Source organism: Rattus norvegicus, chromosome 9 (genome assembly GCF_021556685.1).
Source record: "Rattus norvegicus strain SHRSP/BbbUtx chromosome 9, alternate assembly SHRSP_T2T, whole genome shotgun sequence".
Classification (NCBI taxonomy): Eukaryota; Metazoa; Chordata; class Mammalia; order Rodentia; family Muridae; genus Rattus; species Rattus norvegicus.
In genome coordinates this window covers 119,286,601-119,302,766 of record NC_141542.1, presented here as the reverse complement: position 1 = coordinate 119,302,766, position 16,166 = coordinate 119,286,601, and the positions used below count along the sequence as shown (strand labels likewise).

The 16,166-nt window shown below is 44.4% G+C and overlaps 1 protein-coding gene across 8 annotated transcripts in view; it reads left to right on the top strand.

Annotated features, from left to right (window-relative positions):
• Positions 1-14,317: 14,317 nt before the first annotated feature.
• LOC102552268 (uncharacterized) overlaps positions 14,318-16,166 on the top strand; it is a 117,709-nt gene continuing 115,860 nt past the window's right edge. For 4 of the 8 annotated variants that reach the window (XM_087569049.1, XM_087569045.1, XM_087569043.1 and 1 more), the window contains exon 1: positions 14,318-14,497. Coding sequence is in view for 2 of the 8 variants with exons in the window: in XM_087569048.1 (XP_087425174.1) it covers positions 14,423-14,497 (75 nt within the window). In the remaining 6 variants the exon portion in view is untranslated. The remainder of the gene's footprint in view (positions 14,498-16,166) is intronic. The other 4 variants (XM_087569048.1, XM_087569046.1, XM_087569044.1 and 1 more) reach the window with 3 other exon arrangements.

Below are 16,166 nucleotides of genomic sequence, written 5' to 3'. Positions count from 1 at the left end.
AAAAATATCTCTAATTGTAAGTATGCATTAAAGCAGTGGTTCTCAACCTTCCTGATGCTGCAGCCTTTTCTGTTATCCCCATGGTGTGGCGACCCACAACTATAAAATTATTGTCACTGCTACTTCGTAACTGTAATTTTGCAACTCTTAGGAACTATAACGTAAATGTCTGCTTGGCAGTGGTCTTTGGGGGTTATGACCCACAGGTTGAGAACCACTTCATTAAAGGATATGATGTGCACATCTTTCTCTCAAATTGTTCCGGAAGAGGTGTGCTCATGTACTAGATATAAATCAACGCACAAGGAATAGAACCACTAGAGTAAATTAATAATCATAAATCGGGCTAAAACTAACATTCTCTGTAGTAATCACATTTTTGCATTTTTGAGTAAGTTTGGGATTTTGGGAGGCTTTCCTTAAACCTCTGTACGTGTCTTACGTGACTGTGAAGGTGCTTTAGAAGAAGGTCCTCTTCTGAAAAGGTTCCTAGTTGGGCACAGGTTCTATGTGCCTGAAGTCCTTGGTTCAGAGGACACCGCTTAGTGGGAAGCGCCATCATTGGGAAAGCAACTCAGGAAGCTAGTCTGGAAAGCGATGCCCACTCCCTACAGTAAGAAGTCATTAGCTCCAGAGTGAAGACCATTGGTAAGGAGACCACGGACTGAAAGCCACAGCACATTTATATATAACCTTAACATTACATGCGTGATGACGGTATATGTGAGCCAGTCAATGACATCATTTCCTGTGGTGCAGGTGGAGCATCTTCAGAAGATGAAAAAGCAAAACTCTACAGGCCCCAAGCAATAACCACTGTCCCCTCCTGGTCACATTTCCCTGGTTACCTGTGTGCTTCGTTCTGTTTCCTGCTCTGTTTGATATGCAGACAGCCTGCTTGGCTCACCTCTCCTCCCACAGTGCGGCTCAGAGAGATGATGTCCACTGAAGGAACAAAACATCCCTACCTGCTGGGCATCTGGATGGAGTTTGTCTTTAACCTTTTATTTGGGTTGTGTGTGTGGGGGTGTGATATGTGGTGGGTGTTTCTTTGTGGGTATTTGTGTGTGTGTGTGTGTGTGTGTGTGTGTGTGTGTGTGTGGTGTGTTTCTATGTAGCTATGAGTATTAGTGTGTGTGTGTGTGTGTGTGTGTGTGTGTGTGTGGTGTGTTTCTATTTAGCTATGAGTATTAGTGTGTGACTATATATGTGTCTGTGTATGGATATATGCAGGTATACACTATATATATGTACCTGCCTGCGGAGAATGAAGGTCAATGTCGGGTGTCTTCCTCGACTGCTCTCCACATTTGTCTGTCTGTCTGTCTGTTTGTTTAGGAGACAGAGTCTTTCAATGAACCTGAGACTCCTGGTTTTGCTGGGCTCGCTGGCCTCTGGGCTGCTGGGACCTGCCTGTCTTCACCCCCAGTGCTGGTATTGGAGGCTTGCCCTGCTGTGCCTGGCATGTCATGTGGTACTCGGGATCTGAATTTGGTCCTCGTGCTGTGCGGCAGGCCAGTGTGTTACTAGCTGAGCCATCTCCGGAGGCCCCTGCTTTTGGATTTCACTATGTAGTCCTTTCTGGTTTCCAATTTATGAGCATCCTCCTCCCTGCCATGCTTCCCAAAAGCTAGAAGTGTGCGTGTGCCCCCGCTATGGCTAGATTTTGTTTCTAGTTGAAGGACAGTCATTCTAGGCTACTAACCTATCATTTAACCAGTCTTCCCCCCAAGCAATGCTAATTTCTAAGATCATTCTCTTAGAATTTCTAAACAAATATTCATAGTCAGGGACATACAACTAGCTGAACTGCTACATGCCTCACATAGACTGTAGACTACTCAGACAGTTTTATGACGCTATCACCAAGCACTGTAGGATTGTTTTACTTTAAACATCTTTTTTTGGTTCTGGAAATGTTAAAATGTATGTGACAGGAGAGAGACTCCTCCTCGTATAGGGACATGCGTATACTGACCACCCAGCTTCAACCGCATGTGTGCTATCTTGTTCTGACTGGAACTGCAAACTTACCCATCCCATCCGTAGTGGATTGCTTCTGAAGAAGATGTCATATGCCTATCACTTCATTTATAAGTGCAGCAATGTCTTCTCATCAGGAAAAAAAAAACACAACGCTTATACAAAGTGATTTTAGTGGTGATTTGAATTAAGGGTGTTAAAATTTCAGCCTCAAATAAGCACGGAGTTCCCCTTTTATTTATGGTATTTTTTTCCTTGATGTTTTTGGTATTCAGTGTGACACTTCCACACGCATACATGTGACTGAATTCCTTCTTATTGACTCCTCCTTCTATCCACCCCACGGTCCTGTCCTTGATCCTTCTCTCTGATCTCTAGCCCTCCCTGAACCACAGTGAGACACACAAAGGCAGCAGCTTAGCTTAATGTCCAGCTTGTAATCAGCCCACGGCCATGCTCAGAACTCGAAGATTCTTAGCTTTAATATCTTAAGGAATACTCTACGAGAAACAAAACAAAACAAAACAAAATGCGTGTATAGGAAGCTAAATGTATGAATTGCTGTCGGTAAGCAGGTGAGGGTGGGTGAAAGACAAGTCTAGAGCCTGTGATTGGATGGTAGAAAAGGAGGGTGGGTTTGAGAGTGTTTGAGAGGCGGGAGAGATAGGAGGGAAGGAAGAAGGAAAGAAGATGGAGGAAGAGAAGGCCGGCCCAGATCCGTGTGGCTTTAAATACCCACAGGTGGCTATGAATATCTTATAAGGGACGGATGATTACAGGACAATTTGTCTTATCTAGGTGGGCAGTTTATATCAATATCAATTGGCTCTGAGTTTATTGTGTGGACGTTTGGTGGGGTGAGAATTTACTGATAGAAATCAGATTGATAAATTACAAGCCTCTAGAGTTTTGATTCTGCTGGGTTCCTAGGAGTCGTGACAATAACCGCAGAGGGGGCAGGTGGCTGGTAATGTGAGCAGAGTCTGCAGCAAGAGAGCCGCGAGATGGGCGGTCTCTGCATGGAGTAGCCCTGGAGGCAGCGAGACCGCTGGGGCCAGAGCTTAGCCGGCGCTAACGTGGGATGGTAAATAACCATTTTTTATTATTTAATGCAACATAAATGAATATATTCTAAATAACTTTTGCAAGATGAAGACTGTTTGAGCTACCCCTAAGGTCAACTCAGATCTTCCCACAGGAATCGACCCAAAGATTCCCTTCACCCAAAGTATCACCGATCCGACTTCTTTGACTACCTCAAAGCTGCATTGTTTCAGAGCTTCGTTGCTCTGGAGCACAAGCCTGGATCCTGGCGTCGAGCTGCGGAAGCTTGTTTCTTTTCTTAGCATATGTTTATGAAGCAGGGTGTCTTGTAAGACACGACCCATGTTCATGACATCCAAGCCTTACTACCTTCCCCGCCTATCAACAGGAACTGGGTTTGACGGCCTTCAGCAGTCTTCCCTTCCATGGAGCATTTCCTTAGCAAAGCATAGGCACCTAAACCCATACAAGGGTTATAAGCAAACATTTTCTTTCTCCCAATGTAAGTGGACAAATGTGTTCCAAAATACTTTGACCTAGACTGAGGTGGGAAGCACAGAGCCCATTTTCATAATCTCAGCCAATCCTGGAAAGCCCACAGTAAGCATTACACAGCATCTTGATCAGCTTTGGTAGTGGCGGTATAGCCTCCTCTTAGTTGTCATGACGATAGTCTCATCCTTTACCACCCACAGACAAGCAATTTGGGAGCGCCTTGGGGGTTAAGAGGTGATTTCCAGGCAAGGTGTTGATATATAAGATGATTAGTGTGAAACAAACACCAATATATTCTGTAGCATTTAAAAAAAAACTTTCGTCCTGTGGTTTTATTGATTAGGGGAACAATATGGCTCAGATAGTTATATGACTGAAGAGAAATACAAAGAACATGTGGAGCTGGAGAGATGGCTCAGTGGTTAAGAGCACTGACTGCTCTTCCAGAGGTCCTGAGTTCAGTTCCCACCAACCACATGGTAGCTCACAACCATCTGTGATGGAGTTTGATGCCCTCTTCAGGTGTGTCTGAAGAAAGCTGTACCCAGATACATAAAACAAATACTCCTCTGGAAGGGGGAGGAGGAGGAGGAAGAGGAGGAGGAAGAGGAAGAAGAAGAGGAGGAGGAGGAGGAGGAAGAGGAGGAAGAGAGGAGAGCATGCATCCCAGGGTGAATCCCAGCTTCCTAGTCTACCTTTAGGATATATCAGTTACACTTGGCACATTACGAAGCAAAGGTTCAGAAACAGCTCCTGCTGTGGAAAGTGGCCATTCTTATTAGTCGACAGAATATTAACGGGAGAAGTAATTATGATGTAAACATGCATGTACACGAAGTGTTTCTGTGTTGATTTATATTTTCTATCAATATTATATATGACAGCAGAAATTCAGCTGGAAAAATCTCATTTTTCTATAAAACTCTGAAGCTTTTGTTAAATTGGACTTTAAATTATTTCTATATCACATATTTATTTATCCTTAAAAATTTTAATACACCCCTCTTTAATAAACTATTTTTATAAACACTGGTGTTTTACCTGCATGCATATCTGGGTAAGAGTGGTCCCCTACAACTGGAGTTACAGACAATTGTGAGCTGCCATGTGGGTGCTGGGAATGGAACCGGGGTCCTCTGGAAGAACAATCAGTGCTCTTAACTGCTGAGCCATCTCTCCAGGCCCCTTATCCTTGATTTTTTTATTCTTTTTATTGCTATGGTATTAATTTTATTGCACACAGGAGACGTGTGCATGACATAGTATATGTGGTGACCAGACAGCTGTGTGGACTTAGTCTCTGCCTCCACCATTACATAGACCAAAGGTACCAAACTCGAGGGGCAGCCACTCACTGAGCCCTCTCCTCTGCCTCCTTCTTCACGGTGACTCATTCCCACCTTTTTACGTGACACCGTGGCAGCTCTGTGTCCTCTAATATGAAGAATGTTCTTAAAAACAGCTTTGGCAGTAAATATTCAAAAGTATGATGTCTAGTTTTTTTCTCCCTTCCGGAAAGAGACCTCGGGTATCCTCTCCTAAGGAATAGGTATTCTCTGGCTCTGGCTCTCTGTCAAACAGTCCTCCTCATAACGAGGCAATAACCTTTCTATATACAGAATCTCAAAAGAAATTTTTGTCCCTATTGTGAAAGGGGAGCTGTCTCTGCCTGGATGTCTGTAAAGCACTGCTTTTGTGTTCTCACCTCCCTGTTTTCGTGGGATCTAAAGCATCCTTTTCCATTGATGTACCAACAGCCATCTGGATTACGCGGCAGTGGGCAGTTTATTAAAGGGAAGTTTTACAAAAGAAGAAACTGAACGAGCCTATTGTGTGCTTTCCGTGCTGAGCGTTAAGAACACCTGATGTCAATGGATTAATTTTTATGTGATCCTGGGTACCTTTAGGCTGTTGTGGGAAATGTAAGCCCAGTGATGCTTCTCAAAGTTAAAACCCTCATGTTCATCCTCGGGAAGCACAAATAGGCTGGGAGATGGTGGCACGCACTGTTTAACGTGTCTCTCCACAGTTGTCAATCATGCTAATGGTGAGAACGCCTTGCTTAGGCACTCTATGTAATAGACTGGTTCCGATCTCCTTCCTGTCTCCTCCATGCCACGGTCTTCAATCCAGCAGAAGATCGGAAAATGACTTATTCAACCATCAAAAATATTTATGGAGGCCTGTGCTCTTACAAGTCACGCCTCGGCATGGAAGAATATTCCAATAAGCTTAAGAAAAATCCCCCACTTTCAAGGACCCCAGGCTTTCTCGGTCAGTACGTTGCGGTCTAGAAACCCACAAAGCAAGCAGCGCTGTTTGCGTGGTAAGGGCAAGGAAGATACATATTGATCATCTAAGTGCACCAACGTGTGATCTCATGCAGTTCCCTCAGCCAGCCTCCCCCGGGAACATCATTCTTATCCATTTTCTTTCTTAGATTAAAAAAAAAAAAAAAAAAAAGAAGGCACAGGCTGAAGGTCGTGGGATTTTAAGTGGCTCCGTCTGAGTCTGAAACCCACACTCGCTCTGAAAGAAGCCCCATATTAAACCATTGAGAAAAAGAAAGGCTACCCCACGCTGAAATGGTCAGGGATGGCAGGACTGATAAGAGGAGAAGTTTGCCGAGTGTTCTAGAGAAAGGTCGAGCGGGAAAAGGCAGAACTTGTTTGGCAAGCAGCAAGGACCAGTACGGGTTCTGAAGACAAAGCCAGATCCAGCCAGAATGGCCCCAAGGCGTGGGACCTCGGTTGTGGAGGCTGCGCTTTATCCTGTAGGGCCACTTCGGACTTCAGATTGAGGTCAGGGAACAATCAAGTTTTCAAAATCATAGTCTGCTAGTTTTGGATACAAATTCACGGCCAAGGGTAGGGATACAGGCCTCCAACTCTCCTCGCAGACACACTCTTGGTTTCTGCCTTGGCTTCAGAAGGCTGACAACCCTGCTTTTTGTGGTCTGTGGTAGACTTGTTCATTCCTGCCTGAGAGAGCCTCACCTCTCCTTAACTGTAATCCTGTCTCCTTGAAGTGCGTCTACGTCCAACAAGGAAAAGAGAGAAAGGCAAAAAAGTTCTTTATACTATAAAATATAATTATATATTATATATTATAAAATTAAAATATAATTCCTCTCCCTAAGAAAGCTCGGTGATTTATGTCTGAAAATCTTAGAATGAAGCAAATGTGCGTTTAACGTGTGGGAAGAAGGCCCTCCCGGAAGCAAGGCTCCAGCCACTGATGGTTCACAAAGACTCTGTACAGACTCATATTTCAAACTTGAGATTTTTTTCCCCCTAAATTCTAGAACTGAATTCTAGAAACTGAAAGGTCTGGATAGAAAGGAATGGACCGCTTGCCGTCTAATTGCAAGGCTATGGCGGCGTGGGCATGGTGCAGCTGTTTCCCGGATGCTGCTGTTAAGGGCTGGAGTGGGGGCTGTGCTAGAAGAGACAATACACTCAGATACTTCAAAGGTGCCTGCCCAAGGCTTGCATCTGAGTGAGCGTCCATTATTCTTGGCTCTCTGGGCTGGTTTCCTACAAGAATCATTGATCACTGATCGAGGAGAGGAAGAAGAGGCAGGGAAGGGGGAAGGGAAGGGAGAGGAGGGGAAGGAGGAGGGGGAAGAATCCCAAATAATTGACTTGGGGACACTGTCTCCTCTTTTTAAAAATGAGACCTTGTTTACAGAGGCTAATAGACACAAGATTTTAGCCTACAGATTGATAAATTGACCAAGCTTATAAAAGCTGAGATGCTAACAAATTCAGTCACGCATCCTTTGATCTTCAAGCAATAAGTTGAGCGTCTGTGGCACTAGAAGAAAATCAGAGAGCGGTCTGACAGAATAGGAACAAATCATTAAACGTGCCTTTAAAATACATTTTGGACAGTATTGACCCAGAAAGTAGATTTGGCAAGGGCATTATTTTTTTTTCCAGGCTACATATGTTGAAACACTGAATTTGCATGAGCATATATGAACTCTGGAGAAAGTGTGCACGGAGTCTTATCCTTGAGATGCATCCCACCTACGGGAGCAGCTCCCTGCAGAGGAGCCTGAACTCAGAGGATCCTGGCACAATGGTTACTCATGGTGGAGAGGAAGTGGGTACCAGGGACTCTGCCAGCACCAGCAAATTTAAAGCAAATGCCTGACCTTGGACCATGTGGTCAAACATAGGACACACCAAAGGTTCAAGCCCAGATCAGAAACACAGGGTGACTGGAAGCAAGCACGTAAGACCCCAGTCTGCTTCTCCTGATCTCAATGCAAGCTTCTTCAGACACACCGATGAGAGAGATCGGGCATTGTTCTGGTGTGGGAGGTGACTTGGGTAACTGTGTAAGCAATTAAATGTGCATGATACAACTTTATTGTTGATGTTCACTTCTGGTGTTCTTTCTGGGAGGACCGGTGACACACTAAAACTTAATTTCTGGAACCGGTTTTTGGAAGCTCAGCGTTTCGATTCTTATTGGTTAGTGATAATGAAAAAGAAAAAAAAAAAAAAACCAAAAAACCAATTCAGCTGCACAGGAAAACCACACACGATGCCCCATTTTAAGTACACACGATGCCCCATTTTAAATCGTATTAGGCCTAGAAAAACATTGGCATCATTTTAACACCCTAATTTCAAAGTGAACAAATAAATTCTACATGTAAATTGACGAGGACAAAATGAAGATTGAGTATTTGGGAATGAGACATACTCACAGAGGGACCATTTTCCCTCGGCTCATTTATGCACAGAGACTCAGGAAATGACTCCTGAAAGTGGACTGTGTTCCATGCCAAGACCTAAGAACCACCCCTGCCCCAACCCTTGCTGCAGTTCTTCCCTGTGTCCTTAAATCTCACTTTCTAATCTTTCTGCTGAAGGAATGTTTCTGGAGAAACAGTGGTAATTAAGGCCTACAGAAAACCAACGGAGCGCAGGTGGGGCGCTAAGTACTCCACACAGACCCCACCCCCCCACCCCCCTTCTGCCTAATTCCTAACCAGAAAGCCTAGAGACAGGGACTCCTACAAGATCAAAGTCAGCATGGGGACCGCCCAGCACATAAGACAAATGATTTGACCTCTGACCGAAGAGCCTTTTCTCTGACCTAGGGGGATCGGAAGGGCTCCTTCCTGAGAATACCTGCACCTTAAGGACGGTCTGAGAATGATGATGATATCAGGTGAGACGTCTGAGTCAGGAAACTGGGAAAGGAAAGAGGTTCATGTGAACTATATTTATCAGTCTTTCTGTTCACACAATTTCATCGAACTCCTGAAAGCCCTGAGTGGTCGGTGTTATTATCCCCTGTCTGTGAATGAAGAAATAGAAGCCTAGGAAAAGTAAAAGCCCTGCTTCGTTCGGGCTGAGGAGGTGGATTTCAAGTCTGACTCCTACTGTCTCGAGGTGAATTATGGTACTTTACAGATCACGGGGCCCTGGCCCGTGCGTCGGCTCCTTTGATCCTCATAATCCTACTAGGATGGACACAGCCTCAATGACGCACGTTCTCATTCATAAACACGCCAAGGCTAAAGGAGGCTGTGTGCTTCTGAGATCACACAGAAACCATGTGGCTGACCGGAAGCCAGGAAGGGCTCTAAAAGTTCCCAGTGTTTTCTTGCTTGCTACTGAAATGTATGGCGCAGGAAGTCCACGAACCCGGGCGGTAGAGGAAAGGGTGCAGCAGAGTGGCTTTTCACAATTCTAGAGTGGTTTGAGGAAGGTTTCCAAGTGAAGGGAGTGGTGTCAACGTTGGCCCAGAGGGGCCCAAGTGAGAGGTCAGAAGAACCCAAAGCTAACCTAGAGACGCCTAAAGACAGTGCTGAAAGGATCATATCCCAAGCCATTTATACTTAACTAGCATCTAAACAAAGAAACGAAACCAAGTCAATAACCAGGCAGCTTCCAGGACCAGAGAACATGTTTAAAAAACAAAAACAAAAATAAAAACAGAAACCTCCCATCACCACCACCACCAGACCAAAACCACAACAATAACATTTATATGAAAACAGAAGCAAACCACAGAGTTCGTGAACTACCTACAGCTTTAGCCAATCTACGAGTCGGCATTATAGTTTAACTAGTCAATTGCTTAAAGCTGATATAATTGTCCAACAGGTTTCCTTCCACCAATCAAATTCAGTTACTCTGATTATTCTGTATTGGTTGGTCCAGGACCTTTCGGATTCTTATTTACCAGGAGAAAGGGTAGCGTATTACTCAGAGCCTGCTAAGAATCTAGTTCCTTGCCTCCTGACCCAGAAGATAGGCAACAACAGTAAGTCTGGCTCACCCTTGATGGCTTTTCTACTGCTTTAGGCTCATTTCATCCGGCCACGCCCATTTCACCCCGTCACGCCCATTTCATCCAGTAAGGTGGGCTTTGGTGACCTGTGATTCTAGCCAAGTAGAACACACCGAACTGAGCCCTACTGAGGTCCCATGTTTAAGTGGACTGGAGCTGAGGCCAGGAGGTGAGAAGGCAGACAGGCGCCTCGAAGGCAGTTGTGGAAACAGCAATCCAACTTCACCGGTTCTGCCTGGGGCTGGCGAAATCTGCACATTCTGAGCTATCGACAGATATAAAGGGCTAATGAGAAGAGAAGCAGGTCAAAAAGGTAAGGTAAGATAAATTGGAAGGATTTCCTGCCTCCTGTCTTCTCTAAGAACCTTGGGAAAGGCATTTGATAGCAAATTCGAGTTTACAGCTGTTACGGCTTCCCATAGAGATTAAAGGCCAATCTTGGCAGTACTCCGCAGTACTTAGCAGCATGTGGGAAATTACTCATGGAAATGCTTCTCACTTTGTGCATTTTACTCATTTTTTAACCCACGGTATGAGACTGAATTCTTTGTGCTTGCGGTAAAGTGAACCACCAGGTTGATTTTCAGTGATAGTACAAAAATGTCTGCCTACCTAAGGAAAGAAAAAAAAAGTTACAAGTGGTGTTCGGTCCTGCATGGAAGTCTCTGAAGGCCTTCTATGGTGAGGATTACTCATGGCAGTTGATAACCAGAAAATGTTCCACGTTCGTGAGAGATTGGCCACGGGACTTGGCGATGTCAGTATAGTTAGTTGGGAGTGGGGGGCGTTAACACAGACTGTAAACAAAACTCACTGAAGTCTTCGGGATTGGGTACAAAGATAACAAAGAAACAAACACAAAACAAAAAGGTCCCAGAAAACAAACACCCGTTGCCAAGAAAAATCCTCGTCTTTGTGGCTACTGAAGACTGGCGATCAGTGAGAGAGCAGAGCTTGGGCGATACGCTGAGAGGATGCTCGTGGGACCTGAAATCCTTGCCGGACTTGAGGCTCCAGCATCCTCTGGTGGTCAGGCCCACACGCGCCGGAGCCATTGATCATCTTCTTTTTTGTGTATCTGACTGTTGGATTCCACGATCTGAATTCTCGATGAAACAATAGATTTTAGCCAATGTCCAGCAACAACCCATGATGATTCCTAAAACACGTTTCTGGTCAATACATTTTTCTTAATGTAAACATCTTTCAATTCATAGCTCTACTTTAAAATTCTTGCTTGGAGGGCCCTACTTCCTTTCTTTCTCTTCCTGTCACTAGAATATGTATGTGCGCGCATGCGTGCCTCTGTGTGTGTGTGTGTGTGTGTGTGTGTGTGTGTGTGTGTGTGTGTGTGTTAACACAGTACCACCAATTTTTATCCCAAATTTCAACACTCCGGGAACCCAAATTCCTAGTTAGAGTGAAAGCACTCAACATCAAAAAATGTAGAAGTCCACAAATAAAAACCACATTACCTCTAGAACCTAGTTTGACTGCTTTCTTGTTCCCACACATTTAAGAAAACTTTGGAAAACAATGAAAAAAAAAAAAAAGACAAGTGTTCTGTATAACCCTGTGATTTTCTGCTATTGTTTATCTGCTATTGTTTTCTTCAGAATTATGTATTATATTTTAGGTAGTTGCGGTTATAGGGACAGTAAGATTTGTATTATTTGATCTTATGGATATTTTAGTGATCGTTCAGTTTTTCATTGAATATAGTAAGTACATAAAACAGTGCCCGAAGCATAATATTTTAATAAAGAATAACAGGACTTCCCAACACTCTTGAGAAGACAAGTTCTGGGTTGGGGATTTAGCTCAGTGGTAGAGTGCTTGCCTAGAAGCACAAGGCCCTGGGTTCAGTTCCCAGCTCCGAAAAAAAGAAAAAAAAATAGAGAAGACAAGTTCTGTTTTAAGATAACCGGAAATTCTTGGGATCCTGTTAGAGAGCCACAGTTGTTACCAAGAGACTCCATGTGGCCTCTCTCTACCCTTTTCACTTTCTCGGAACTGTTTCTGGCGTCTTCTATGCCAGGGTGCAGAAACCTGACAAGAGTCTGACAAGAGCTTCAGGTCCTACCAGTACTGTGCTGGGCTGGTTAGGAAGGCGTTGTCTGTCACCGATTGCCATGGCTATGAAGGGACAAGAAGGACATGCTTCCTTTGTAAGGAGCATTTGTTTTCCTTCAGACCGAGTTGCAGGGTAAGCAGACACCGATGAGGTGGACTGCAGACAAAGCAGCCCCACGTTGATGAGGTGGAGATTAAAGCTTGTTTGGATTGTGGCTTAGTAGACATTAACCTAAGGTCTAAGTGTCCAGGGTAGCAGTGTTTGGGGATACTGAGGACTTAAAGGGTGCTCATGAGTAATTTTGGGTGTGCCTTTGAAAGGGTTTTAGGTCCAGGCAACCCCTTCCCCCTCTCCCCTTTCCCTCTAGCCTTCCCAGCCTGTGGTGTGAGCGCTTGCTCTGACATGTGCTTTGATAATGGTCATCTCCACCTCCACCGGTGACTTATTTTGTATTTGTATATTGTGAGCCAGAGAGACGTTTGCTCCTTTCCAGTGAAACAGCACACAAGTGCTTCATTGTGCTGAGAGAAATCTAATAACGGTTTCTCAGTGCCAAGATAACCCTCTCCTTGGGCGATGTCCTGTGGAGGAGGCGTACATTCTACTCTACTGAGGTGGGAGCTGTCTGAATACACCAGAATTCTGGTGACAAGTACAGCCTTGGGTTCATAGCCTCCTTGCCTGGCCCTCCATTACAGTTGTATATAATTAACAAAGTGTTCTCATTGCTTCGTATAGAACGGTGAAGGCCAATTGAATACCATCTTATTGATCTAACCAAATCAGTGTAGCTTTTCTTGGTTGTTTAACAGAGCCTGAACTACATAGATCGAGATAGACCTTGGTTCAAATTCTGACTCTGACACATAATACACATATGCTTTATATCAAATGACCCGTCACTCTGTAATTTCTTGAAATCCATTTGGAGCCAATCTTCACTGCACCGTGTGTGCGACAGATCTGAGGGGACACGGAGTCCCACCAGAAGACAGCCAGCCGCAGGCGGGCCCCATGCAGAATCTCACAGGGCAGGCCCACAGGTTCCCACTGACAGAATTCAGCGCTAGGCAGAAATGAGTCAATGCTCACAAGACAAATGCATCTCAACTCATTACAAGGAAATCACCAACCTGGCGCCTCACAGCCAACATGGGCTCCAGTGAAATGAGTTTCTTTGCAGATTCTTATTTCAGATTTTGACATTTTCCTACAGTTTGTTTGAAAGTTCCCTAGAGTAACTGAAAAGCAATTGTATTTTTGGCAACATAGAATCCCTCGGAGCACAGGAAGAGGAGACTTTGCTTGATTATAGATATTCTACCTGAGATCCAAAAAGCACTTGTGTGCACTGAATAAATACAACTGACTTACCTTAGTCTCTGCAAATAACACCCTTCTCTGTCTTCAATGCGAGATGTAGATAACGTGCAAGAACCAAATGTTCTTCCCAACAAAACTCTTTTCATAGTAAGTAATATGAGGCTTTAAGAAAATAAATGATAAATAATAAGATGGAGGATTTAATAGAGGAGATGAATGGGGTGGTATCCTTCCGATGTTTTTCAGAAACGCCAGCCCAAACCTCGGAGACAGAAAGTCAAGCTTGTGCGCCCTGCCCCTCCCCCCACCCCCACCGAGCTTAGCAGTCTGTTTTGTTTGCATTATTTTTTCCAATGAAGCTTTTAGCTATTTTTAATTGCCGATGAGATTTTTAGTTACAAAGTGCTGCCCAAATGCCTCTTCCTTAAGAAAAAATAGAACATGGATTTTATTTTTTTAAAGAAGACCACCACTCTCAGATTGGGTGTTTTCTCCTGTTGCACTGATAAGACGGTGTTTCTCCTTCCACACACAGATAATACCACCCTTTAGAGTAAGGCTTTATATCAACAAAACTACAAAATATGCACCATTCTCTACTTTGATTTTCTCAATACTATTTCATATTTTTTCTCACCAAGTTATGATCTTACTCTCTAATATGAATATGGTAATTTACGTAACCATTCCACTATATGTATTTATGTTCTTCTGAAGTTTGCCTTTTTTAATTTAAATTTTTGAATTAGTTCTAGAATTTTATACATGATTGCTTTGATGTCTACTTATTTGTTCCTACAAGTGACCCTACGATTAACATCTTTACATTCCTTTTTATGTATTATCTGGCATTTCCTCAAGCCAGATATCTAGAAATAATATAGGAGTATGAAACTTAAACTTAAGTTTAGTGAATGAATGAATGAATGAATTATTAATGAAAATAAAATTCTACACACTTCAAATCTGTAGAATTCCAGCCAACGAGATTGTCACAACTGACTAGATGACACTGAGATAACTCCTTTTTGTGTGCCTCAGTTTCCGGGAGATGGAAAAGCACCTACGTCAATGAGTTTTTCTGAGAATGATGATCGTAAACGCGTGTAAAGTGCTTAGATGAGTGCCCAGCACAACACGATTCAACAATTATCTACTGTTCATAGCACATGCTTCCATTAACGAAACATGCAGCGTCTACAGTCCCATACTCTCCCACACAACGGCTTCTTCTCTCAGCACAGAGGAGAAACTTTCTGCCAGGTAAGAGCCAAGAACAGGGTGCTGGGGATTTAGCTCAGTGGTAGAGCGCTTACCTAGGAAGCGCAAGGCCCTGGGTTCGGTCCCCAGCTCCGGGGAAAAAAAGAACCAAAAAAAAAAAAAAAAAAAAAAAGAGCGGAGAACAGGTCCCTAGCTCTCCTCGCCAGCATCCCAGATGTCTCCATGAAAGACAGGCATGACTTGGCAACTTGCATCCTGGCAGCTTATGTGGGGTTCCTTAGCGTCTGCATTGCTCCGCGCGACACTCATTAGCCATATTGCTGGACTGCAGTGGGCCGGATGGTCGCCATAGAGCTGGGGTTAGGGAAGGGCTCCAGAAGGGGCTCAGAGCTCCTGGGTGTGGGACCGGAAAGGGGGGCTCAGGCGAGGCAGTGTACTTCCTCTGGTGTGGAGGGCCAGCTGGCGTGCAGAGCTTGTTCACTTTCCATACCTGCTCTGGGAAAAGAAGGAGACAAACAAGATTCCCTGCCTGGCATCATGGAGCCCCCAGATAGAGCGAAGACCAGACTCATTGCAAAGAAAGCATTACTTATTGGGTTGACATACAAGGAAATAGTTTTTTCTTTCTGTTCATGTGGCTCACTATGTTCTTGCTTCCAGACGATATTGTTCTGTTTATAAGAAGATAAAAAGAGGAGGAATATGGTTTGGTGGATAGGTAGTCAGGTATGGGGGAAGAGGGGCTCCTTCCACGAGCTCATGCTGAGGCATCCCTTCCCCATGAGGGACCAGAATAGAGTTTATTCAGGGCATGGGGAGGGGAGTTGAGAGGGTAGTGGAGGCAGAGAAAGGCAGAGAGAAAGAGAGTAGAGAAATAGAGAAGAAGAAGTCGGCCATGAGCATGTGGAGAGAGGTAGGAGTGGGCAAGTGTGGGTCGGGCTGGGGAGGGGGGAAGGGAATGGGGAGAGAGGGGACAGGAGCGAGGGGACAGAGAGGGAGCAAGAAGGACAGAGCAAGAGAGAGAGTGGAGGGGGCAGGTAGCCCCTTTTATAGTGAGTCAGGCACACCTGGCTGTTGCCAGGTAACTGTGGGGCAGAGCCTAGACAAAATGCTAACAGATATCTGAAGATTTTTAGTTTTACTTTTTGAATTCTCCCAAATTTACTATGAGACTGACTGGAAGCAACATCGCATCTGTTTCTTTAGCTTTGACCATAAACTGTTTTCTTCCCCAATGCTGTATAAGTAAATGTGAGGAATCACTTTAGCATCAAAACATCAAATACCTACTTCATCCCAGACATAATCTAGACTCTAAAAGTAATAGGGAAAAGGTCTTAGTTCTCAAGTTGCCTATAGTCTAGGCGGTCAACCAAAGCCACAGAGAAAATATATTCCTGAAATTGCTGTGCATGCTCACACACGCGCACAGACACACACACAGACACACTCACACACACACACACACAAGGGGGGGCGCAGAGACCAACAGACAGACAGACCAGACAGACAGACAGACAGACACACACACACACACACTCACTCACATAGACACACACACACACTCACACTCACACACACACACACACACACACACAAGAGTGGGGGGGGCGCAGAGACCAACAGACAGACAGACCAGACCAGACAGACAGACACACACACACGCACACACACACGCACACACACACACACACACACACTCCATGATCAT